This window comes from Alternaria arbusti (assembly GCF_024043155.1).
Source record: "Alternaria arbusti strain BMP 1465 chromosome Unknown scaffold_1, whole genome shotgun sequence".
Classification (NCBI taxonomy): Eukaryota; Fungi; Ascomycota; class Dothideomycetes; order Pleosporales; family Pleosporaceae; genus Alternaria; species Alternaria arbusti.
The window spans coordinates 1,255,062-1,278,238 of record NW_026249941.1 but is presented as its reverse complement, the minus strand read 5'-3'; the positions used below and the strand labels follow the sequence as shown (position 1 = coordinate 1,278,238).

At 52.9% G+C, this 23,177-nt stretch overlaps 9 protein-coding genes across 9 annotated transcripts; 4 read left to right on the top strand and 5 right to left on the bottom strand.

Moving 5' to 3' along the window:
• Positions 1-135: 135 nt before the first annotated feature.
• On the bottom strand, positions 136-1,671 carry J4E86_000462 (uncharacterized protein; the record flags this gene model as incomplete). The annotated part of the gene is made up of 2 exons (XM_051441036.1): positions 136-1,318; positions 1,373-1,671. The coding sequence occupies 2 exons, from the start codon at positions 1,669-1,671 to the stop codon at positions 136-138; spliced, it is 1,482 nt and encodes a 493-aa protein (XP_051307207.1).
• Positions 1,672-3,050: 1,379 nt separating this feature from the next.
• J4E86_000461 (uncharacterized protein) lies at positions 3,051-4,896 on the bottom strand (the record flags this gene model as incomplete). The annotated part of the gene is made up of 2 exons (XM_051441035.1): positions 3,051-4,376; positions 4,432-4,896. 2 exons carry the CDS (start codon positions 4,894-4,896, stop codon positions 3,051-3,053), a joined length of 1,791 nt encoding a protein of 596 aa, XP_051307206.1.
• A 635-nt stretch (positions 4,897-5,531) lies between these two features.
• J4E86_000460 (uncharacterized protein) lies at positions 5,532-7,299 on the top strand (the record flags this gene model as incomplete). The annotated part of the gene is made up of 6 exons (XM_051441034.1): positions 5,532-5,629; positions 5,823-6,010; positions 6,224-6,309; positions 6,362-6,448; positions 6,497-6,605; positions 6,761-7,299. 6 exons carry the CDS (start codon positions 5,532-5,534, stop codon positions 7,297-7,299), a joined length of 1,107 nt encoding a protein of 368 aa, XP_051307205.1.
• Positions 7,300-7,715: 416 nt separating this feature from the next.
• Positions 7,716-9,188, top strand: J4E86_000459 (uncharacterized protein; the record flags this gene model as incomplete). Its single annotated transcript, XM_051441033.1, has 1 exon — positions 7,716-9,188. One exon carries the CDS (start codon positions 7,716-7,718, stop codon positions 9,186-9,188), a length of 1,473 nt encoding a protein of 490 aa, XP_051307204.1.
• A 2,004-nt stretch (positions 9,189-11,192) lies between these two features.
• J4E86_000458 (uncharacterized protein) lies at positions 11,193-14,250 on the bottom strand (the record flags this gene model as incomplete). Its single annotated transcript, XM_051441032.1, has 6 exons — positions 11,193-11,398; positions 11,452-11,938; positions 11,984-12,396; positions 12,445-12,542; positions 12,590-13,559; positions 14,220-14,250. The coding sequence occupies 6 exons, from the start codon at positions 14,248-14,250 to the stop codon at positions 11,193-11,195; spliced, it is 2,205 nt and encodes a 734-aa protein (XP_051307203.1).
• Positions 14,251-14,548: 298 nt separating this feature from the next.
• J4E86_000457 (uncharacterized protein) lies at positions 14,549-16,460 on the bottom strand (the record flags this gene model as incomplete). The annotated part of the gene is made up of 3 exons (XM_051441031.1): positions 14,549-15,447; positions 15,509-15,952; positions 16,022-16,460. 3 exons carry the CDS (start codon positions 16,458-16,460, stop codon positions 14,549-14,551), a joined length of 1,782 nt encoding a protein of 593 aa, XP_051307202.1.
• Positions 16,461-17,358: 898 nt separating this feature from the next.
• Positions 17,359-18,511, bottom strand: J4E86_000456 (uncharacterized protein; the record flags this gene model as incomplete). The annotated part of the gene is made up of 3 exons (XM_051441030.1): positions 17,359-17,534; positions 17,586-18,350; positions 18,421-18,511. 3 exons carry the CDS (start codon positions 18,509-18,511, stop codon positions 17,359-17,361), a joined length of 1,032 nt encoding a protein of 343 aa, XP_051307201.1.
• Positions 18,512-19,088: 577 nt separating this feature from the next.
• On the top strand, positions 19,089-20,249 carry J4E86_000455 (uncharacterized protein; the record flags this gene model as incomplete). Its single annotated transcript, XM_051441029.1, has 1 exon — positions 19,089-20,249. One exon carries the CDS (start codon positions 19,089-19,091, stop codon positions 20,247-20,249), a length of 1,161 nt encoding a protein of 386 aa, XP_051307200.1.
• Positions 20,250-20,923: 674 nt separating this feature from the next.
• J4E86_000454 (uncharacterized protein) lies at positions 20,924-22,901 on the top strand (the record flags this gene model as incomplete). The annotated part of the gene is made up of 3 exons (XM_051441028.1): positions 20,924-20,984; positions 21,037-22,298; positions 22,653-22,901. 3 exons carry the CDS (start codon positions 20,924-20,926, stop codon positions 22,899-22,901), a joined length of 1,572 nt encoding a protein of 523 aa, XP_051307199.1.
• Between the last annotated feature and the right edge of the window lie 276 nt (positions 22,902-23,177).

Below are 23,177 nucleotides of genomic sequence, written 5' to 3'. Positions count from 1 at the left end.
GCAATTTTCATACGGATGTGAACACGAAGTAGTGTGAAGATTGCCGGACGCTATACAAATCAAACGAGCCGCACACTGCTAGCCCAGGGTATGAAGACGGACACCTCCAAGAAGAAGAAAACTCTCGCGACCCGCTCAAAACGTCAAACCCGGCTTGTTCTTCCTCCAAAACATAGCTTTCGCCGCGTTTACTGTCCGTGGTGGCGGGTCAAACTTGGGCTGTGCCTCCTCAATGTCCATCTGCTCCATCTTCCTCTGCGAATTTCTTTTCAACTCCCTCTTCAAGTTGCGCTCATCCTTCTTGCGCATCCAAGTGATCCAGATACAGTAACTTGCGCAGATGATGCCAATACCGCCTATTACACCACCAATTACCGCGCCGATGAGACCTTGGCTTTCCCAGGCGGACTGCTTGGGGCGTTCGTAGGCTGCGGGCGTGGATTTCGGGCAAAAGGTAACAGGCATGACCATGTTGTTCTTTTGAATGGCTTCAGCGAGGAAGAAGTTATTGGTCTCGTAATCCGCCATCAAGTAGACTTGGCCCAGGAAAGCGGTTCCCAAATAGAATGGTGTGTCAGCCGACTCTTCGCGGTCTTGGATGGGCGTGATGTTGGAAGCGTTCATGAGGACTTCAGAGGGTAGCGTGACTGTAAAACCATCTTCTAGCACTATCGAGAACGTGCCGTTGAAAGCGTTCTTCAACTTCAGAGACTTATCGCCCCATGTGTTATCCTTTTCGGCACCCAGTCGTTTGATGAAGTTTTGGGTGATCTGATACGGTAGGGAGAACGGGAACTGTTCGGTCGTAATCTGGGCCTCGAAGTCCTCTGCCCGTGTTTTCATGTCGGTGAAAACCGTGTTATCGAACAGTGATACGTTTGCGTTATCTTCAGAGTTAGTGATGACGATGTCCTTGATGCGGACGCTCATCGGGTTCGGATTGTCGATCTTCATGGCGTATTTGTGTGTGTCTCCCGTGAAGCGACCTGAGTCGTATCCCCCAAAGACATTGCTACCGTTAACTGCGCCTCCGGCACGCTTGAATCCCTGTCCGATGTAGAGCGAGTATGTTTTCCCAGCAATGATGTCTTGTGCAGCCAGGTCCCGAAGGAGAGTGGAAGACAACCCCATGCCAACTCTTCCAGGTGTGATTGACCCCGATTCTGCGACTTCGATCGTGCTGTTCTCTACCAATGTTTGTGATGCACCGTCCGTCTCGAAGTAATGTGTGTACAGTCGTAAGGTCTCTCGACCGAAAAATCCCGTGAAACCCTCTTGGTCATCGTCCAAAGTCTGAAAGTTGTCGTCTTGCACAAAACTATTTTACATGTCAGCTAACAAACTAAAGTATCCCCTCGACAGTCAAGCATACCTAGTGGAGTCGCGGTCGTTGTAGAAGCCCCCTGTACTCGTGGCACATTTGTCAAGAGTTGTGTTCTTGCAGTAGTTACTCGACGCGAACGAGATGTGGTTCTGTTGTAGTGATGGCCAAAGACTCTGGTTCTGTGCTGGCGTTCCTAGTCCGATGAAGGATCCATATTGAAATTCTGATGAGTCGTGTACGGCCCGCTTGTGGATGTCGACGTATATTGGTTTCTTGGTGCAGTTTGAAGCGATTGCAGACTGAGTGAACAGCAAAGTTGCGGAAAGGCACAGAATGAAAGACGCCATGATGGAAGATGAGAGACGCTTGAGTCCAGCAAGCTGAAAGCAGGTATCAAGGTGTTGGATAACGCTTGCAACACCAACAGGCAGGGTGAACGACGATGACGAAACGTCTCAAACTCGAGTTGCGGAGGTGCCAGAGGCTGTAGGATATTTTTGTAGGCCTCCATCATCTGTACCTTGATACACTAAGATGAGCATGCGGACAGTCAGCCAGTCAGGCAAGGGACCAGCTGTTCTTGCATGCGGGAATATCCACACTGCTTCTGCTGGACGCGCATGAGTGCATCCCTGGGCGCCATCTAGAGCCGCATGGGACTGAGCCGCTGCCGAGAGCGCCTGCTGATGCCGTTGTGGAAGTACCACGACCTGGGGAGGTGCCCCCATGGGCGCTTTGAATAGAAACATGCGCAAGGAAGAAAGATGATCCCTCTCCGATGGTAAGCTTTGCCGTCGCAGAGACACTGATGATTGGATCGTTATTGTAGGCAGTTGCACTAAGATAGCGGGCGTTTACGAGACCAGGCTGATTGGGTAGGGTTGTCTCGCGACATTCCCAAGCGCCCGCTGCACGGGCCCGACTGCAGGTGTGGATCTGACACCAGTCGCTATTCTTAACCTCCCGCTCACTACAGTCTGCAATCTCAGAGGCAGGTAGATTGCGTACCCGCTCGGTGAGATTTTGATGCGTTTAGAAAGATACCCTCGGAAATAGCCGTACAATCTTGATCCCCCAACCCCGCACGCCGTTCTCGTTGTTGCTTACGGGCTAAAGTTTGTGTACAAAGTGGATGCCTGTCAACATAAGGTATACTTGGAAGACTGCATTGATTCCGACTCGTTTTTAGAACCAGAAGGAACAGAAAGCCTGATTGCTCTGCAACACGTGCTCGCGGGATAGCATAACTCTTTGACGGCTGCGTAGTGTGTGTCAGGGCTCCCTTGCTGGGGACGAAGGGGTGTAACAAAGCGCTTGCACTTCTACGCCATATGGAATACGCAGTGACTTCACGCATTCGTCTCAATCGCTGCACTGCTTGGTGCAAGCCATATAGTACATAAGATCCACTGCAGCGTGAACACGTTCTTCATTGCATAATTCTACGACTTCCTGTAGCTCCTGGAATAAGCTCAATTCCCCACCTCCTACACCGCGTGTCAACGTGGACTGACTTCGAAAGCTAAGATATCGCTTGATGATGACTTTGGAACACCTTGAACCCCAGCCTTAACGCCGTACTCCTTCACCGGCTATGCTGAAAGACTATCCCACATATTCCACAACTACTTGTCGTCGGATTTTACCGACATGTATGAAAAGCTGATGTACATTAAGAGCAAAAAAGGAAACATCCAGCTGAATGCAACGTTGAGCATTGAGACTTTCAGGTGTTGACAAGCACCCATCGCTTCTCTTTCTCGGTAGGTCCTACCCTTGCGGCAACTACGCTCAAGGTGTTGCTGATGGCGTCCTTAGGTAGCTTTGGGAATACCTTTTTCAGCGCCTCAATCATGCCAATCTTGGTCAGATCTTTGCCCTCAATTTCGGCCTTGAAAGCTGCAAGTTGCTCGGTGGGCACCAATCGCTTAGCTTTTGCAGGCTTAGTTGGAGTTCCTCCTGTTGACTTCTGTGGGCCGTTCAATGTGTTGAGCAGACCATTCATAGAGCGTTGGACCAGAGGTACCCGCGGAGGGTTCATGGCGCTCTTAGTGTCTTTCTTCGCAGCAGCGGCGGTACTTGCAATGGTCGCAGGATCCGGTTCCCAGTATGCCGTAGAAAACGGATCGATTGAAGTCATCTGCGGATCCAGCAGAAACCCCATTGAGAACCCCTTGAAGTCGGTGCATATAGCATCTGAACCATCGTTCAACCTGGAAACCCTATCGGCATCCTCCCAGCACAAGCCAGTGCTGACAGGAACTAAATCACCACTAATGAGTCGCCGTTTGAGTTGTGGGTCTTCTTCATCGTCGAGGAAACCGTCCAAGTCGTCTTCTGCATCTTCTTCGTTGTCGTCTTCACCGTCAGAGTCAAGGTCTTCTCCTTCCTCGGGTTCATCCCATTCTGCTTCAGAGTCGTAGTCATAATCGGTGTCCTGTCGGACCCTTGCAATGGGGTTTCGTGCGAGCCGAGAAGCTTCCGCGTCGGTATAAGGCCTGGTATAGGTGCCATAATACGGGGGACGTACATCCTTGCAGAAGTGTATGTACTTCATTGGGATCTCTCTGAGCATCTCCAACGGGCTTCTGTGGACAGTCAAATCGATGGGACGGTCCGATGAGCCATTCACACGTTCGATAACTTCGGCGATGGTCGCAGTCCGATGCGCTGGTCGAATCCGTCGCGGGAAAGAAGATACTAGGGTCTCTCGTGTGATGGTCTCGGTACCGGTACCGTTGTGCGCGATAAGGTTCTCTAGCCGTGTTCGCGCAGCCTCCAGCCGCTCCGGTTCGTCGAGCAGAGGATTTATGGGAGCGAGGATCGTATGTGGAGGGAGGTTAAACGGTAGAAAGTATCGCTCGTAGTCTGACTGAGCGTTCTTGACGATGTTCTTCTGTGGGGATGGAGGGGCCAAATTAGTTTTGACTCCGGATGTGCTAGGTAAAGATGTGGACGAGGCAGTAGGATTCTGGGATGAAGCTACCACGGCCTGTCCTGGGCTTGATCCCGCCTTTGGCTTGACGAAAAAAGCGTTGAGCTTCATTTGGGACTATCCAAAGGTTAGCACTGTTCAGGTCGTACTACAAGGACGATGGTCGACTTACTCGTGCCTTCTTTGCCTTCTCCTCCTCTACCCGTTGCTGTTCCTCCTCCTTAAGACGCTTCTTCTCATCTCGTTCCTCATTCTTCTTGCGCTTCTCCTCTTCTCTCTGTGCCTTTTGTTCTGCCTTGACCTTCTCCTCGGCCTCCTTCTGCGCCTTCTTCTCTTCTCGCGCCTTGACCTTCGCTTCCTTTTCTAGACGCTGGGCTTCTTTCTCTTGTGACGTCAACTTGCGCCTTTTGGCTGGTTGTGAAGGGGTTGGAGCAGAGACATTGCTGCTGTTTGGGGCGGTTGAACTCGGAGCGCTGCTCTTCAGGGGTGACGGGGTTTGAACCGAGAGAATTGAGAGGGGTGTAGAGGCTTCTGATCGAATCTGTTTTGACGGAGTTGATACGGTAGGCTCGACATCGTCGTCGTCGGTGTGTGGACGCTTTTGGGGCAGCGGCGCAATGGGTGTGGGGTCCTCCATAGTGTAGGGTGGTTGCTGAAAGTGCAGCCGATAGACTTTGCAGGCCTATTACGAGTCGATAGTGAGGGGCCCGACGCTCAATTCTGAAGAGGTTGTTGTCGTTGAACAAGCAGCGTGGTTGCGGTAGCGGACATTGATGCGGGAGGAGACGCGAAGGTCGAAGGCGCGACGCGCAGCGCGTGGAAACCGCGAACGACTAGTGGGCTGATGTGGGCCTAGTGCGGGAAAGTGCGACTGGGGTGCAATTGCTCGAATGGCGCGTACTTTAGCGATTTCATGCTCTGATTTCCTTTTAGCGTTACGGCGAAACGAACGCGAACATCAACACGTCGAGCACCACTATTTTACTCGTGCAAGACGTGGACCAAACAGTTTCACAGCGATTCCTGTGGCTATTGGCTTAGTGATAAACGCGCGAATAGAACTGCCTTTGCTGGTGTATCCTGCACGTGTCGTGCCTGCCGTCTCGCAGCACTCACGCCCCGACCACGCTTTCTATGGCTGGCTTCTTGTCTGCAGCGCCCTGTGCAGACCTCTTGCTATATCGAACTCACAGTAGTCGGCCACATACCTGCTAGCAGCTAACCCAGTATCCTCGAGGTTCCATACCATCATTCGCCACTCTGCACTTCGCCATGGACGCAAGCGATTTCGATGACATGTTGTTTGGTGAACATGACATGCAGGCCGCTCCTAATGACACGGAAGAGGAGGACTCAGAAGATGAGTTCTTGTTTGCAACTTCCCAACGGGAAAATATACCGTGGGATATGTGTAACAGCTCATCCTCAACCTCAACCAATGGCACAGCGCTGTCTGTTCAGGAAGCACCTCGGTATCACCATCAGGAGCACGCTCTAGGACCCATACGCGACAGGTTCTTCAGGCGTTCTCACTCTGAGCGGGTTATGACTAACCTTGTGCAGAGTTTGGGTGATCGCTCGTATCGAAGCGATGATAGAGTTGATTGTGGATGCTCAGCTAGAGGATCATGAAGCGCTCACTATCACGCTGAAGTCCCGTGCGGCTCTGTCTCGCAGACGATCTGCTACAGCCGACGGCCAAGAACAGACTCCCGAACCGAAGGAACGCGATATCAATTTTCCAGGAGCAAGTGCGCAAGAGGCATGGAACTTCAGTGTGTGAACCCGATCGTTTGTGCATGTTGAGTACGTTAATGGTCGTGTAGCTGTACTAGTTCGTATACTCGAGCTTGTCCATGCCGGTCTCGTCGATGGTACTGTCATGACGAAGAGGTCAACTTTGCCTTTGTATGATGATAACAAAAAGCTGACTTGAGGTAGAGACATGTATTATCGACATCCAGACTTGTTCATCAAGCAGTCGATAGTCGACCGATACGTGGATGACTTGGCTTGTACCTTCGGCATCACTAGATTACAATTGAACGTGGTGCGCTTGTCTCGGTCGTCTCTCTGGAAGCACAGCTGATAGCCAATTTCAGACTGCCGCCGCGAAAGGCCTGCTGGCGGGCGGCTTTAGGTTGACTCGAAACGATGGTCATCATATCAATGGCATGAGCGAGAAAGAGGTTTGACGAGCGTGCTGGCTCAGTGATACCTTCCTAACACGTCAGCAGGGGATAATCGTTCCCAGTGTCAACGATAACGACAATCTCGACTTGACAGACGTGCAATGGGTTCTCATTATCGAAAAGGAGGCATGGTCGATGCTTTGGGATCACTTATGTTACCGCTAATGTATACCTAGGCGACCTTTAGGTCATTGATGAGTTCACCACGGTGGCACACGTTGGGCTCGAGCGGAACAATACTGACTGTAAGCCTGACTGTGTCTGTTGCCAATGTCACCTAATAGCCAAGACAGGCGAAAGGATATCCAGACCTCGCTTCACGGAAATTTCTGAGTCAATTAGCTGCTAAGGCCCCTCAGATCCCCATGTACGCTCTGATGGACCTTGATCCTGACGGTATCGCCATACTATCGACGTACAAATATGGGTCTTATCGTCTTGCGCACGAAGACGTTACATCCACGGATACAGCCACACCAGGCTTGCCTAACATCCGCTGGCTCGGTGTAAAGAGTCACCACATGAGCGGGACTCCGCTAGGCGAAGTTCACACAGAGACGAGCACGAAACCTCAACTCCAAGGCCTGATGAGACTGACGGCGCGCGACCGCAACAAAGCAGCGCGAATGCTGGAGTGGAACCTGTGCGCCGAGGAGGGTCCCGAGAAGGGCTGGAGGCAGGAGCTACAGAAGATGCTGATGCTCAACGTCAAGGCTGAAATACAGATACTTGACGAAATGCCAGGTGGATTGGTGTCTTGGTTGAGCGTCAGGCTCGGGCAAACAACGGAACTGGTGCGCGTGCAGCGGATGGAAGGCGAAAAGCCAGACGACGGGATGCTCTTTTGAGATCTGGAGTACCGCCGAGAGGCAGATGCGCTTCCATACGCAGGGTCCACATGTGTTACCATCTAGTCGTGCAAGACAGACAGATATCGAGCGGCAGGGATATTTAGGTTTTCGTCGGAGAGATTTTAGGGTGTCAAGCCAGTGAGACGCCTCTTAGGGGCAACAAGAATATCCCAAGTCTTGCACGGCTACAATTGGGCGTCGGATCCCAAGTGGCATGCAACTCGTTCAATATGTCGGAATATGTGTAGGGTGAAGCGGCAATGGCCCAATGATGGAAGGCGGGTGGGACAAAATAACCCGCCAAGCTTGGCGCCAGCGCATCTCCTCGATCACGGCAGCTCACCCAACAACTCAGACGGCGTCGCATAGCGGCAATGCATTGACCTGCAGCTACGGAACCAGAACCCACAACAATGGCCGGCATGTCTAATGATCCGCGCGTTCCCTTCCAAGCGCCACGGCTCCCGCACAGCGCTGCCCCTCCGACCGACTGTGAGCAACATGGCTCAGGTACCGCCGAGTCGAGTGCAATCCCACACCCACTGACACCTGCAACGCCTGCAACGACCACCAGACAGTCGGTACCATTGGGCGTCTTCTCGACCCTCTTGGGGAACAACACCACGTCCACCCTTAGTGCCCAGCCTATACTGTCCGACGAGCCCGTCCTCGCCCACACGCAACCACTAGATGCTCCCGAGGGCCTGTCTGACTTGACGGCGAGCTCAGGCTCGGTGCCCAGTGCGACTACCACCTTGACCAACACACTGCCGCCGACCCAGTCTGCTGCACTGCGCGCCCTGAACGCCCCCGCCTTCCATTCCTCGCCCTCCAAGAGCAAGTCTGCAAAGTCTACATCCAGCCGGACCACCGTCACCAGCCAGCCAGTGGTAGTACGCACATATTCAGGCTCGCGGCACGCATCACGCTCTGGCTCCGGCTTCAACACGCCACGCTCCTTCGCCATGAATGGGCAGACACATGCGTCGGCCCTGTCAGCTGGTCTGGCTGGCAGGAGCGAGCAGCTACCCTCCGCTGACGACTTCTCTTTTTCGGCCATCCTTCGCGCGGTCGACCCTGAGATCAGAGACGCCATCGATGCCATTGCCGAGATCTGCGCCCGAAGCAGAATGAGTCTAGCCGACGAGTACGACTCTCACCTACCCCCGCAAGGCGAAATAACAAGCGGGGGGTCGGGGTGGGCTGCAAGTACAGGAGCATTGGCCAGCCGAGGTCGTTTGAATAGGATCAGTCAAGGATGGACTGCCGCAGACAACACACTCATGGCAGTGCCTGAAGCGAGCAGCTCCAGCGAGCGGCTGGCGCAAGAGGGTAGGGCCGAGAGCAGTAAGAAGCGTAGTCAATCAGCATACGGGAGCTTGAAGAGCGTCATCAGTGGTGGGAGTGGTAAGAGGAAAGCCATAGATGGCGATACTTTCCGAGACCAAGAGGCTGGCAGCTCGAAACAGGTCGAAGTCCAGAACTCAGCGCCCGCCTGGGCAGTCCACGCATCCACCTCGTCTTCACACCCGGCAATCACCATTGCCGCGCCTACAGCTTCGAAACAACTATCACTCGATACTTCGTCGGCAATGCAGGACGTTGGCAAGGACGCCAATGGATCATCCAACGGACGGCCTCAGACTGCAACACCACGCAGAACCCCCTCACACCAACGCGGAGCGTCTATGCGCAGTCTTCCGGCATCACGAGCACGTTCTGGTACCCTTGACTCTATAAAGGCGTGGCTACCATGGCCCCGGCCGTCAGATCTCGACCAGAACAGTCGGCAGGAGCTGACAAAAGCCGAGGACCGTCTCAGAAGCATGCTGATATCATCGTCCCAAACCCTCGGGAAAGGTAAAGCAACAGTGCGCGTCATTTAGAGTCGGATCGGTTCGCATCTCCAAAGCGTTGAATACTCCCTTTGAAATTGTTTGTTACCTATCGCGATACCCAGAGAGAAGCTGAAAGTGTACGAACAGCGGAGTGGCGGATGCTTGTGCTTTGCGTAGGACTCTTGCTCCGAAAGACGCAATGATGAATAACGTTTTATGATAATGACTAACGACAACAAGTAAATAGCTCGATGCAATAGTATAGAACAATTCAAGCCTACTTGCAGCCTTTGACGGCCTATCGTGGCTACCTCTTTTGGATTGGACAATCTAAGAGCTTCAACTCAACTAGCCTCTTTAAGTAACAAGTGTGCATCAAAACGTGGGGTAGCTGCTTAGCTCACTTCCATCTCCGCTCTCGTTGACGGTATCAAACATCATGAAGTAGACATCAAGACCACGACCTTCTTCAAACTTGAGACCAGAACAACACGATGACACCCAAAACAAGAGAGACACGAGTCGATAGCTTCATTGACCCAACACTCCTCCCATCACTACACAAGCCACTCACTCTCCCCGACCTATGCGATGACGTCCTACTACTCATATGCGACTTCCTGGACCACCATCACCAGCAACACGGCGAGACTCCACGGAAACAACTCTCCCTAGCAAATCGCCGTCTCCACGCCCTCCTCGTTCCGCAACTATTTAAAACCCTACGCATCACCGCGCCGCTCAAAGCCCTAGACACGGACGTCTTGACGCCACATTTGCACCAAGCTCGCGCGCTCAAAATCGACATGTTTGGCAGTCTATGGTGGTGGTGCTCCGGCGCCTATGTATCTAGTAGCGACGCCCTAGATCTGTTTACCTTTATGCATTCGTTACCGCGGCTGACGCGACTGGAAGTGAGGATGATGAGCCGGAGTCTGGATGTCTTCTCTGCTGCGTTTACCGACTCTTCACTTTCATCCCGGTTCCCTGGATTTGAGTTGAGAGGCGTGGAGACATTGGTTGTGAATAGCAGTGCCGCGTTTCTAGTGCAGCATTGTCCCAATCTGCAGACGTTGGTGGTGAAGGGGAAGGGCGATGGCGAGGATTGTGCAATGGAGAAGTATACCGAGCTGAAGGATTTATTCGAAATAATTCCGCGGTCTAGCCTGAGAAGGGAAGAAGACGATCCGAATTTTCAGTATGCAGTGGGACTAAGAAGTTTTGACGGAAGTGCTGCATGGTCTCTGGCCGAAATTACCTTTCTCACGACGACGTTCCCGAATATTCGTCATCTCGTCTTGCGCAGCGAGTCGTACTGCTATCGATCCGATGTCGCGTCTATCATGCGTGCTCTAAGTCAGGGTTTGAAACAACTCGAGACGCTGCAAGTCAGCAAGATCGAATATCTTGATATGGGGTATCGAGCGGTGTGGAAGCGAGCGGTTATGGAATGTAAGACGGAACAAGCAAGACAGGCGTTGTGGAAAGGGAACGAGAGGAGGAGAGTCGCAGCCGAAAACAATGTTGCGAGGTTAGCATTCGGTGAGGTGGAAGCACTGGAGGAGTTATGGGTGGGTGAAAAGAGGGTTGCAAGACGATGCGGTGGGAACGGGGTGTCTTGGATATGGGAGCGTAAATCGGATGACATGGTGGATGCCGCGCTGATAGGGATGAAGTGGGCGGAGTATCGTAAAGAAAGGGAGGCCGTAGTTGTGTCAAGGGAGATGGGGACGTAACGGAGGAGGTGAGAAGTTGGGTAACTGCAGGTAAATTTGCATCTATAGCAATTCGTTCAATCAAGAACAGATAATCAATCCCATAAAGATAGCGTCTAATAAATAACGTACACCATACCGAAGGGGGAGTACAGGTTGCCCGATGAATGCCAACTAGAGCCACATACCCAAGAATAAGCCATGCTGTGAGTCCTCAGATGGGCCTCTGACGCCAAAGTTGATGCAACAGAACACAAAACTAACCATCGTACAGGACATCACACGCAAACCACACGTGAACCCTTACATGCAAATTACACCAGGTGAGCGGCCCATTCTACCTAGCATAACCGTTACTGCTACTCGATGGCATTGGTGACGCGGAAGCTGGTTTCCAGATCCTGATTCGTTTGTCATCGCCAGCAGAAGCGAATGTAGTAGGATCCTTGGGGTGCCAGGCTACGCTATTGGCGCAGCCGTTGGAATGTGCGTCGAGAGCTTCGATAAGGAGCCCATTGGAGCGCCATATGTATATTCGTGAATCTGAAAGCGTGTGTTAGCAAATAATCCTGCATGAAAAGACAAGACAAACATACCCTCGCTGCCGCTGACTACAAAGTTCTCATCGGCGCCGCCAAACGCTGATCGAATCATGAACTGCTTTTGAGCATGTGCCTCGAAGCGTTGTATTACATCCCCAGTGTCGATTTCCATGAGCTTAATCTGATCCGGGCTTATGCTAACGAGCATATGCCGTGAATCCTGGCTGATCGTAACACTCGTCAACTTTGTACCATCAAGCTGAAACTCGGCAATCCTCTCATAAGTGGCATAATCAAACACGACAATCGCGCTCTCTGTAATGACGACCAATCGCTGGCCATCGAATGACAATGCGAGGCCGTTTACACGGAGCTTCCCATCATCGGCGAAGTTGTGCTTGAGATTCCCGTCGAGGTCCCAAACACTACAGCCCATGTTGTCGTCCTGTGATCCAAGAATAATCCGTGTACCGGACGGATCCCAAGCCGCCGTGGTACATGGGTAGGTGAAGTCGCTGATACATTGTATGCATACACCGGTCTGCTAGTTTTAGTCGGAGCTATCAGAGTAATCTTGCTGCCTTACCTTGACATCCCATATCCGTGCCGAGTTCTCTGGTTGCGAGCAACATGTTATTATCTTTGTGTCATCAGGGCTCCAAGCAAGATGAGCGACGCCAGATTTCCTGTGTTCTGCGAGTCGATGTAACACCTTGTATGTGTTGGTTTCGTAGATAATGATTGTCTGGTCCTCGCCTGCAGATGCAAGTTTTGTGCCGTCGTTTGAGTACTGCAAGTACCAAACCTCACCCGTGTGGTGTTTCAAATCAAGAACAGCCTTTGTTGGGAAGTCATCCCTTTCGCAGTTGTGGTCGAGATAGAGAGACGGTGACGCGGCGGTGTTGTGGTATAGGCAATTTGCGATCCAGCTATCTTTTACTTCATCTAGCAGTACTGCTAACCTGTGTTCCGGGATCATAATGCTCGGCGAAATTGATTCTACAGGACGTCAGTATGAATCGCCATAGTCTGAGACTTGCTGCTTACTGGAAAGATCAGAAAGCAGATGCATCCGTGAGTCACCGCGAGCGCCGTCCCATTGAGCTTGATTTCTGAGGTCTTCGGCAGATTGGCACATCATAAGCCTACGAAGCGTTAGCTGGATAACGTCCGATGGCAGGACGATACTTACGCCGAAAGAGCGTGTAACCTTCCCACATCTCGATGAAGCGGCGTCAACTCTTGCCGAAGCACCGCAAGTGCCTTGCTCAGATCTCTCCGTTCAAGCAACTCGAGGTACTTTTGCTGCTTCAGACAAAATAGCATCACCTCGCGGTTTGCGCCCTCGGCTAGAGTCAAGCCTGTAGAACGCTGCGAGCTGGGCTGTGATGTCGACTTTCCCCAGGGCCTTCCGTAGGGAGCGTCTAGACCAACACCACCACCGGTGTGGTATGTATTTGACCCAAACAGCAGCTCTTCGGCTTCCTCCCAATCACCGTTCAGTACCGAAGTTCGGAATGCCGCAACTGTGGGCCCTTCGAGCTGGAAGCCGCTCTCCTTGCATAGTGCGCCCGCAGCACTGTGGTAGCCCAAGTCGGTCAGACTCTGTATCAGTATCCGCGTCACTTCTTCCCTGTCATGGCCAAAGAAAGTTGCAGGCACTGATCCCCCGTTCGCTACCGGTCCTCCATTCGTATAGGAGCCATTGCTCTCGTTCCTCCCGTGTGTGCTTCCATTCGCGCCCTTGGCCAGGGGCGACCTGTGCCCTGACGACTGTGACGATCCGTTTGCGAAGTTGCGCGAGGGCGATTGTGAGGATTTGGAGGTGTCGTTATCAAGGCGCATCTTCCCTTCCTGTCTGCGCCTGCGCTTCGAGATGTGGCGGGATAAGCTGCCCCGGGTGCCGCTGGTGAGGGGCTCGTCTTCGGCGTCGTCGCTCGCAGAGAAGCTGTGCCTGCGCTTTCCGGCTGTAGTCTGGTCGGATGACAGGATAGCGGCAGCGGGTGCGTGGTTGGAGGCTCGGGCGGCGGGTGCGGGCTGGTTGGAGGGGGCAGAGATGACTGGGGAAGAAGAAGCGGGGGACGTCGGGGTGGATGGGTGGTCGGAGGCGGCTGGGGAGGGAGGGTTTGGGGCGATTTCGTCTGCCAGGACGAACGCTGGGTCTGGTTACCCGCAGATGACGCGGGTATGGGTTGGTGGCAGCGCCGTGCCTGGAGGGGTGTTGGCTTGGGGATTAGGGAGAGAGTATAGGCAGCTTCGAGGCGAGGCGCTGTGCTGGAGTGCGCGTGGAGTCGGCGTAGACGGTGGAGAGGTGGGCAAGCTTGCGGACGTGAGCTCGGAGGTTTGGAGCAGCTGGCGTTGTCACGAGCCGAGCAATGACGATGCCGTCGTCGGGGCCGGGCACCTTTGATGCTATCACAAACGCTCGAGCTGCGCCAAACAGGGGAAGTTCGATAGTCGTCGTGTGCACGCCGTGGGAGCTTCTAGTGGTCGTCTTGATGGTTGCTGGCAGTTTGAGGTCCGTAGCTGGGGACCTAGGTGCAACCGGATGCGTTAAGCTCATGTGCCAAGTGGCAGCCACGATGTGCGAGAGATGGTCCAAAGCAGCGCAAGTATTACACCACAGGAAGTATTCAAGATAGAAACGCCCACTATCTGAGTCATTCAGTCAGTTCAAACGGCATCGTCATAACATGTTGCATGGAATGGTCCCAGGCAGGCATGCGCACCAAGATGCTCGGGTGGATCCGCATTGTCACAAGGGACCTAATCGCGCGATAAGAAAGGGAGCTAACGCCCGCACCATGGCCGGCACGACTCACAAGGACGCCCAAGTGCTTGTCTTTGCTGCATTCGCGTCTGTGTGGCCGTCGACGCGTCATGCCTCGCCCCAGGCTGCCTTCCGGCCATTACAGAGAAGGGCAACACGTCATGTGGAACAGGGTACGCGCTGTCATGCGGATCCATCAACCACCATCACCCATCAACCACCATCACCCATCAACCACCATCACCCATCAACCACCATCACCCATCAACCAACATCAGACATCCTTCAAACAATCGCAAAGTCGTCAAATCTGACATGATTTACATGATCATACTTCTGATTCCAACTTCACAGTAGCACTGTTACTACCTTATACCTGTTCTACACCCTCATCGTCGCGTTCCCGCCCGCTTCATGCTCCTTGAACCAGTTGAGGAACTGGAACAAACTCGCCTTGGGTGTCCTCTCAAGACTCGTGTAGTTCACGTACTGCACTCCGAATCTGACCGACGTACCAAGCGCCCACTCGAAGTTGTCTAGAATGGACCACCCCCACGCTCCAGTCACGTTGACGCCATCCACATGAATCGCCAGCAAAATGTTGTCTAGATATTGCTGGAAGTAGTCCGCTCTCTTGAGGTCCCAAACGGCCGAGGGCAGGCTCTTCCATTGCCCTTCGAAAGGCTCTGCGAACCCGAATTCGCTCACAACAATGTCTGGGATCGATGGGAAGAGGACTTGAGTAATGTGCTTGAGGTAGCGGCGCACGCCGGCAGGTGCAGAGTAAAACCACGACATGGCCGGGTCGGCGGCAGGACCGATAGGGAAGCCATTAGGAGCCACACTTGCTGAACCAGCACAGTCAGGGAAGGACGGGTGTGACCGGTTGCTCGTGCATGACTCCAGCCCGCCATCGACCTCAAAAGCTAAGAAGCTGGAGTAGGGGTCGATGGCGTAGAAGTCGCACGATCCTTTGATCATATCCTTTTCCTCTTGTGTGAACTCGGGCAAGAGGTCGCCAAGTGTGTCTTTGAGCGATTGCGGGTAGTCACCGTTAGTCCATGGTCCACCGAACCAGCCAATGCTAAAGTCAAAGTTCCGCTGGCGTGCAACTTCGTCTTCTGGTTTTGTGCTGTTGGCCTCGTAGTAGTTACCGCTGTTCTTGAAGGTCATGCGGCCGCGTCCTTTGAATTCTTCATGGTACCATTTGGACACCTTTGCGTGCGCTAGCAGTGTATGGTGGCCACAAAGAAAGCGGGCTTCATTGCCGCCTGTGACGCCTGAACCGTGGTAAACGAAGTCAGTGTATATCTCACATGCAGTTCGTATGAAGAGAATTACCATTTGGCGCTGGGTAGTATTCACCTGCCGGATACCCGGCGTATTGCCAATTGCAGTATTGGGGCTCATTGATCGTAAACCACTCGTCAACGTAGGCATCATACCGTGTAATGACGAACTTGGCGTAGTTGAAGAAGTCATCCACGACGCGGCGGTCAGTCCAGGCACCGTACTCATTGAATATGGCGAGAGGAGTGTCCCAGTGGAAGAGCGTTACCGCTGGATGAATGCCATTCTCGTGCATGGTTCTGATCACGTCGTCGTAGTGCGCAATGGCCTCCTCATTAACCGGGCCATGTCCAAAGGGAAAAAAGCGCGGCCATGAAAAGCTAGGGCTGAAGGCTTTGACTCCTAGACTTGCTAGTCTGGCGAAATCCTGTTTATACAGATAATAATGCTGATCAACGATATCGCCAGTCGTATTGTCGGCTACGTAGTTGGGAACTGCAGAAAAAGAGGTACGAAGTCAGTATATGTTTCACATGCACGTCTTGTAGTCAGGTCAGGACTTACCCCTATGTGCCAGCAAATCCCAAATACTGGGTCCTCTGCCTTCATCCTTGACCGCACCTTCGATTTGATACGCGGAAGAACTAAAGCCCCATTGAAAGTTCTTGGGGAGCTTCAAGCCCTGTACCTCGGGATATCCGCTTCCTACAAGAGCGTGATAGTATTGAGGATCTGGCTGCGGATATGCCGTTGGCTCTGCTGTTGGTTCAACGGTAGTCGTGATGGGGCCTGTAGCGATAGGGCCCACCATGTCCCAGAGCGAGGCGAGTGCATTGGGTCCGAAATCAGTGCGGGTATAGGCTGTGGGCTGTGCGGAGGCGTTGAAGCTTGAGGTACTGTAGCCTGAAGGCAATACATAAGAGACAGTAGCTGTCCCGTTGCCCTGAGCAGTGGCAGGAGCGGCGAGAACTAGAAGACTCAAGACCGACAGTAATTGATCCATCTTGAAGAGTCAAGGTGGAATAGCACGAGTTGTTGCGCCACCATGAACGGATCCAGAGACTATTTAAATAAGTACCTATGTACCTCTACTAGATCTATCCGCATCATACCGGGTGGTTTCATCGTGCTCCCCGCTGACGGAAACCTTTGATCGATGGAGATTACCCGGAAATTTTGAGCTCGGCGTGCATGGTACCCCTCAAGAAAGTGCTCAAAATCATCCTTATGCATCCGATGGAGTGGATTACAAAAGGCTACAAAGGCAATCGTTGGTCAACCAAGGAGCTAAGGTAAGCTCCAAGCTTCGTCGCGGTACCGAATGCTCGAGCGTGAGGATTTGCACCAAGACTGAAAACGTCATCAAGGGACAGGCCAGCGGAACTGGCGGAGTGAATTTCCGTGCCGAAAGAGGAATAGATCGAAGCTGCCGCTGATTGATTGGTGGAGGCAAAGCTTCTCGAAGCCATGCACGGAGCTATTGCGGGGAGGCAACAACCATCTTGACTGATTGTTGAGCTTCCAAGAGACGTCGTGCGAAGCTGTGTACCCAGATGGTAAGGTGAGCGGCAGAACAGAAGGCATGAACGGTCCGTCGACCGGAGCTTGGTAAGATCGGTAGAAGGAAACACGGGACGAAAGGACGCAGTTTGACAATACAGCGGTGCTGCGGGTGGAGGACACAAAGATTCTGGATGCCACAGAAGGGAATTGTGTCGTTTTGCCCAGGCGCACCTTTAGTATGCAATTGTCGGGCTTGACCGAGGAGGTTTATTCAGTTCATCGCTACGTAAAAGAGACCTAGCAGAACGTCACTAGGTTCTCCGGGTATATGGTCTTCGTCGTATTATATGACGATGGTGGGAAGTCGTCCACAAGGAGCTCATGGTGACTCGTTTTATTTAAGCCTTGCGCTGCTTCTTCGAGGGCGGCTCTTGCTCTGACTTGCGACCCTTGCCCACCAATGCGCGAATGTCGACTGGTTCTTGTTCGTCGTCGTCGTCATCATCGTCACTCGCATCCATGACATCCAAGTCGGACAGTTCCTCGTCGTCTTCGTCTTCGTCGAATGTGCTCTCTGTGATCTGTTAGCGACAGGATGAAGAGTAGTTAAGCGCATGCCACATACTGTAGTACTTAATAGCGTTAGGCCACATGTCTTCGGCGAGGATGGTAGCAACCTCATCGCCGCCTGGGAAGACCTCGATCTCCTGGTAGTCTTGCGGGTCTTCTTCGTCCTCAGCCTCATCCTCGTCATCGACCTTCTCCCCTCGCCTGATCTTCTCGAACCTCTCCTTCTCCTCCTTGGCAGCCTGTGCTGACTCCTGTGCGCTGACCCAGCGATAGCCGGAGACGAAAGAGAAGAGACCGAAGAAGCTAACAGAGGCGTCTGTAGCTGTTTCGATCTTCTTGGCCAGGTTCTTATATTCCTTAGTCTTGGCCTCCTCTTTCCTCGCAACGCCGTTGGCAGTGTCGGTTGCCAACTTCTTCCTCATCTCGCCCAGCTTGTACGCCGCATCCGTGAGACCACCGGTGAGGTCCTTGTCCTTCTTCCAGTTGATCTTGACAGGCTCCGAAACTAGACCTTGCCAGTCCTTGGTCTTCCTGAACCAGAAGTTCTTCTCGAGCACCTTGTCTTCGAAGTATTCGTTGTCGGTGAAGCCGAACTTGAGCGAGAAGCTGCGCGGGGAGCCATTGGGGTCGTTGAGCTCGATCCGCGACACCTCAAAAGTATCGAGACACTCGGCGAAAACCTTGGAGTCGGTGGGCTGGATGAAGTTGTCGATCTCGGGCGGCGCCTGCTCGAAAACGAGCGACCAGAAGTGCGGGATCTTTGTTACGAAGTCGGCGCGTTTCTTGTAGAGAGGGCCCTGCAGAGCTTCGGCTTGGCGGACTGCGATGGGGTTAGCAATGCGACTCCCTTTCTCGAGACGCGACGTGATAGAAATGGAATCGCAACTTACTGATCTCCTCTTCCACGTCTTCGAATTCGTGCTCAAGAGCCGCAAGCTCCTCGAAGCGAGCGACGTCTACTTCATTCATTTGGTGATCCATGGGTTTCGAGCAGCTGCCGCCGGGTGAGCAACAATCAGACACTTCAGACATTAAATCTTGGTGGAATGACGAAAGACTTCAGCCGTGAGCATTGTTTATAAAATTTCCGAACTGCTGCAGGGATGTTTGCGCGACGGGGCCCATTTAAAAAGGCGGAGGTGTTCGGCCCCATGCACCCGTGCACACGCTCATCCCGGCTTCTGCACCCTTTTGGCAGCAGAACGCATCTATCTATCCTGCTTCGTCGACACGATAGACCGACGCGAAGTTCTATGGTGCGGAAAATGAATCTGCATCGCGATTCTTTCAACGCGGCGGGCACGTCAGCAGAAGGCCCTTAGCAACTGGGAGTCACAGAGATGACTTGCTTTCACTCCGCCACAGCGTCGCTCCTGGCAGTGCGCTCTGGTACATTCACGATAGGCAGCACCCGATACCCCACAGTGCCATATAAGCTCGCTACTCCCTCTGTTCGACGATTTTATGTCATAGCACTCAGGATTCAACGAGAACAACACGCAATCCGCTTCTACCAGGCCCGACAACGATTTGCGCAATACTCGCTACTTAGGTAGCCATGGGAGGTCTCGCGTTCGCGAATGTTCCAACAGACTCCGGCAGACCCATCAAGGTCCCTCGCCTGCCACCAGCACTGTACAAGACGCTCTCCGCGCAGTATCAAGGCCTTTTGGAAACACTATTCGTACGTGTTGTCGTCCCGCGTGACGCTCCAGCCAAGACAGACCATGGGGACATCGACTTCTTGGTAGAAGGCATTCGGCCACCCAACACCAAAGAGGGGATATGGGCAGCGATACAAAAGAATCTCGACGCCGATATCCATCTCCCACGCGGCGGGTCCTCTTCCTACGCCGTGCGACATCCCGAGATACCAGATGCACACGTGCAAGTCGACATCGAACTTTCGGTTGGAGATGAAACCCCGGAAAGCGCTGAGCTCTTCGAATGGACGCGCTTCATGAAAGGCGACGCTGACCTCGTGCAAATCATTGGCGTCTCTCATCGTCCGCTGGGTCTCACCTGCAATGACCAGGGCCTGCATGTACGAGTCGAAGAAATTGAGCCATACAACAAGAAGAAAGCGCTATTATTTCTCACACGAGATCCAAATCTCGCCATCGCTTTCTACGGCATGGATGTCGCAAAATACTGGTCAGGGTTCAAAGATGAAGACGATCTCTTTGACTGGGCCTCCAGCGGGAGGTTCTTTTCACATAAAATCTTCGAAGGGCGTGTCGAGAAGCACAACGATCGAGCCCGGCAAGCAAAGCGGCCCATGTACCAGCGTTTTGTAGAGGACTACATGCCAGCGCATCCCGACAGAGGTGATGCAAACACGTGGACTAAGCAGCAAGTACTGGAAGAGGCTCTCACAGTTTTCAAGAAGCAGGATGAGTACGACACTATGATGAAGGATCATCACCTCAAGACAGCGGAAGAAGAGCTCTGGAAGGAGATCAAAGTCACGGTCCCAATACAAAGCAACTCTCTCGCTCTCGTTCTGAAGGGCTTGAGGCGTTGGGTCGTCTTCCAGGAGAATGAGCCGCGCATTTCGTCTGAGCCCAACCTTGGTGAGCCTTTAATCTGGTCCAAATTTGTATCGGCGGACAACAAAGACGCTGTGCTCAAGTGGGTGAAAAACAACTGGGAACAGGTCAAGGCTTTAGAGAAGGCGCGTGCGAATGCTGCCAAGGAAGCCGCGAAGGGCGCATCGTGAGGTCTGGGCCGGGCTGATGAAAGTCAAAGTAGTGCAAGGCGCAGACATGACAGAGACTTATGCGGTAGTGGTACTGTAGATACTGTTTCCAATCGCGTTCACACGTGGTACTGTACGCATCTAAATTTTGCGGTTTTCGTGACGTAACGCGTGGATCTCTTAAGCCGATGGTTCCCATGCAGCTGCGGGCCTTCTTAACGCGAGCATGATCAGACCTGGCTTCGCGATGCAAATTTTCAGTTTTGTAGGGGTAATAGAATCGAGTTTCGAAGGGGTAATACGGTCGATTTTGTAGGGGTAATCAGAATACCTAAAGGTGGGTCGCATGGCCGAACCTGCTACTTCGGCCCGATGGGAAAGGGCAACTTGATCACGACGATTTGCAACATTTCTCCGATGGTCAGTAGGTTTCGCTGCGAGTGAATTGCGCTACGCTACTCGCTATCTTGCCAAGATTGTGTCCCAAGGTGGCTCTTATCTTTTTTGCTTTGTGCGGTACCGGATCGTGACGAACTTTCAAAGGCACTACCTTGTCAGACGGATCTCGATCGACAGAACCCAGCTACCACTCATAGCATTGCTTTTTTGCACCGAATAGCTTGCTCGCATCCACAAGTCTCCGCCAAACAAAGATAAGGCCTACGACAACTTCGATCCTCTAGCGCGTTAACGAGATGGACGACCAATACCCCGAGCTACAACTGCCAGAGTCACGGGTCTTGATCGTCATAACGGGTATATATTCATGGAGTGAACATTATATGTTCATCCGTACTGACCTCTCTAGGCGGCACGATATGCATGCGCAAATCTCCAGACGGACTAGTACCTGCGCGGGGTTTCCTCAAAGCTGGACTTGCACCCAGACCAGTCTTCAATGATGGATCGTACCCCGAGCCTTTGGAGATTGTTACCGACGACAAGGGCACACGCAAAGCCGTTCAAAGTCTTAGAACTCCAGTCAGCACCTATGATCGCCGCGTGCGATACTGCGTCCTCGAGTTCGAGAAGTTGCTCGATAGTAGCTCTATTGACTCGACTGGTTGGGATCAAATTGCCCGGACGGTGCAGCGAAACTACCAACTCTTCGATGGATTCGTTATTTTGCATGGCACAGACTCTCTGGCGTACACGTCATCGGCGTTGAGTTTCATGTTCCATAATCTGGGGAAGCCGGTGATATTGACGGGATCTCAAGCGCCAATGATGAACTTGCAAACCGATGCACAGGACAACCTCCTGAATTCTCTGATCATTGCTGGGCATTTTATGATACCGGAAGTGTGTCTATTTTTCAACTTCAAGCTGTTCCGAGGAAACCGCGCGACCAAAGTATCTGCAGAAGACTTTGACGCTTTTGGTAGCCCCAATTTACCACCGTTGGCTACTGTCTCATCTACCAAGACGAACGTCCTATGGCATCGCGTTCATAGGTCCGTCGATCTAAGACCTTTTACCATACAGACCAGTCTGGATACAGCACATGTAGCTTGCCTGCGGGTGTTCCCAGGTATTACACCTGCAATGGTAGATGCAGTCCTACGCTTGGAAGGCCTCAAAGGACTGGTACTGGAAACTTTTGGAGCCGGAAATACCCCTGGAGGACCAGACAGCGCAATGACGCGATGCTTAGCGGATGCGGTAAAGAGAGGGATCGTGATTGTGAATGTAACACAATGTCTGAGTGGCAGTGTCAGCGCCCTGTACGCCCCAGGAGCGTACCTCGGTCGTGCAGGCGTCGTTTTCGGCCAGGATCTAACCTCAGAGGCAGCGCTCACTAAGCTGGCATACCTCCTTGCGCTACCGGATGCTACCTCCGAAGAGGTTGCGAAGCGCATGTCCGTTTCCTTACGTGGCGAGCTCACTGAGACTACAAGGACACATTTCGAGCACCCGTCAAGAAGTGGTGTCCTTACCCCTGAGCTTTCAAGTCTCACAGCGCTCGGCTATGCTGTCCAAAAGGGCGACCTGCAAGCGACAAAAGACATAATTCGAGGAGAGCCTCGCTGGTTGTTGAACGATGCAGATTATCAAATGAACAGCCCTGTAGTAAGTGCCATTCCATCCACTCAGCATCCTTATGACTATCTCTGCCCTCCGAGTCACCTTCCAACAACAGCACGCAATTTGAGACCTTCACTGTTCCTGTATCATGCAAGAGCCGGTATCGGAAGGGTTGCACCATATTTGCTGCACGGCTCGTAACGCATACACCATTATCAAGATAAAGGAACGAGACGCCGCCGGCTCAGAGGGACAGAGCCAAACAGCTCACAGTTGTGCCCCAGTAGTGCGGTGAGACGCAGTCGCTTATCTTCCAGCCCATCACCGCATTGCATTCGCTTCTGGAGCGACTTAATCCGTCTGAGCGAGATTGCGTTCCTTGCTGACGTGCCGGTGTAGCATCTTGCGGCAACAAGCCCCAACGTTGAGATTCTGCGCGACTTTCTGGCCCAAGGCGCCTCTGTGCATCTTCGAAACCGATCAGGAAATACCCCGCTCTTCTTGGCCGCAGCGGCTGGCTTACCAGATCACGTACAGACATTAATCGACGCAGGAGCCCATCTTCATAGCGATGAAGTCAGTGCCGCAAAGTTGCATGCGTCAGAGGGCGACGGCAACGCTGAAGTTTGGAGCCGTGTGATTGGCTGAAATGTGCAGCACGTTGAGCACTGCTGGGAGCACGGTTGATTGTGGCTGCTTGTTGGCTGCAGCCTAGCGAGCGAATTGTCTATATGATGGATGCATGGCGCCTCGAAATGTCGCCATATATGGCACGTTGGTCCCCAAAGTCTGGTGACGCACCGGAATCAGCCCGACGAATGCTGCGGCGTTGACAGAGGTGAATCATTGGAGTTACGCGACAATATCCCGGCTGCTATCATGGAGCGCAACCCACTCGGAATCTTGCCGCTGATAGGAGCAGTC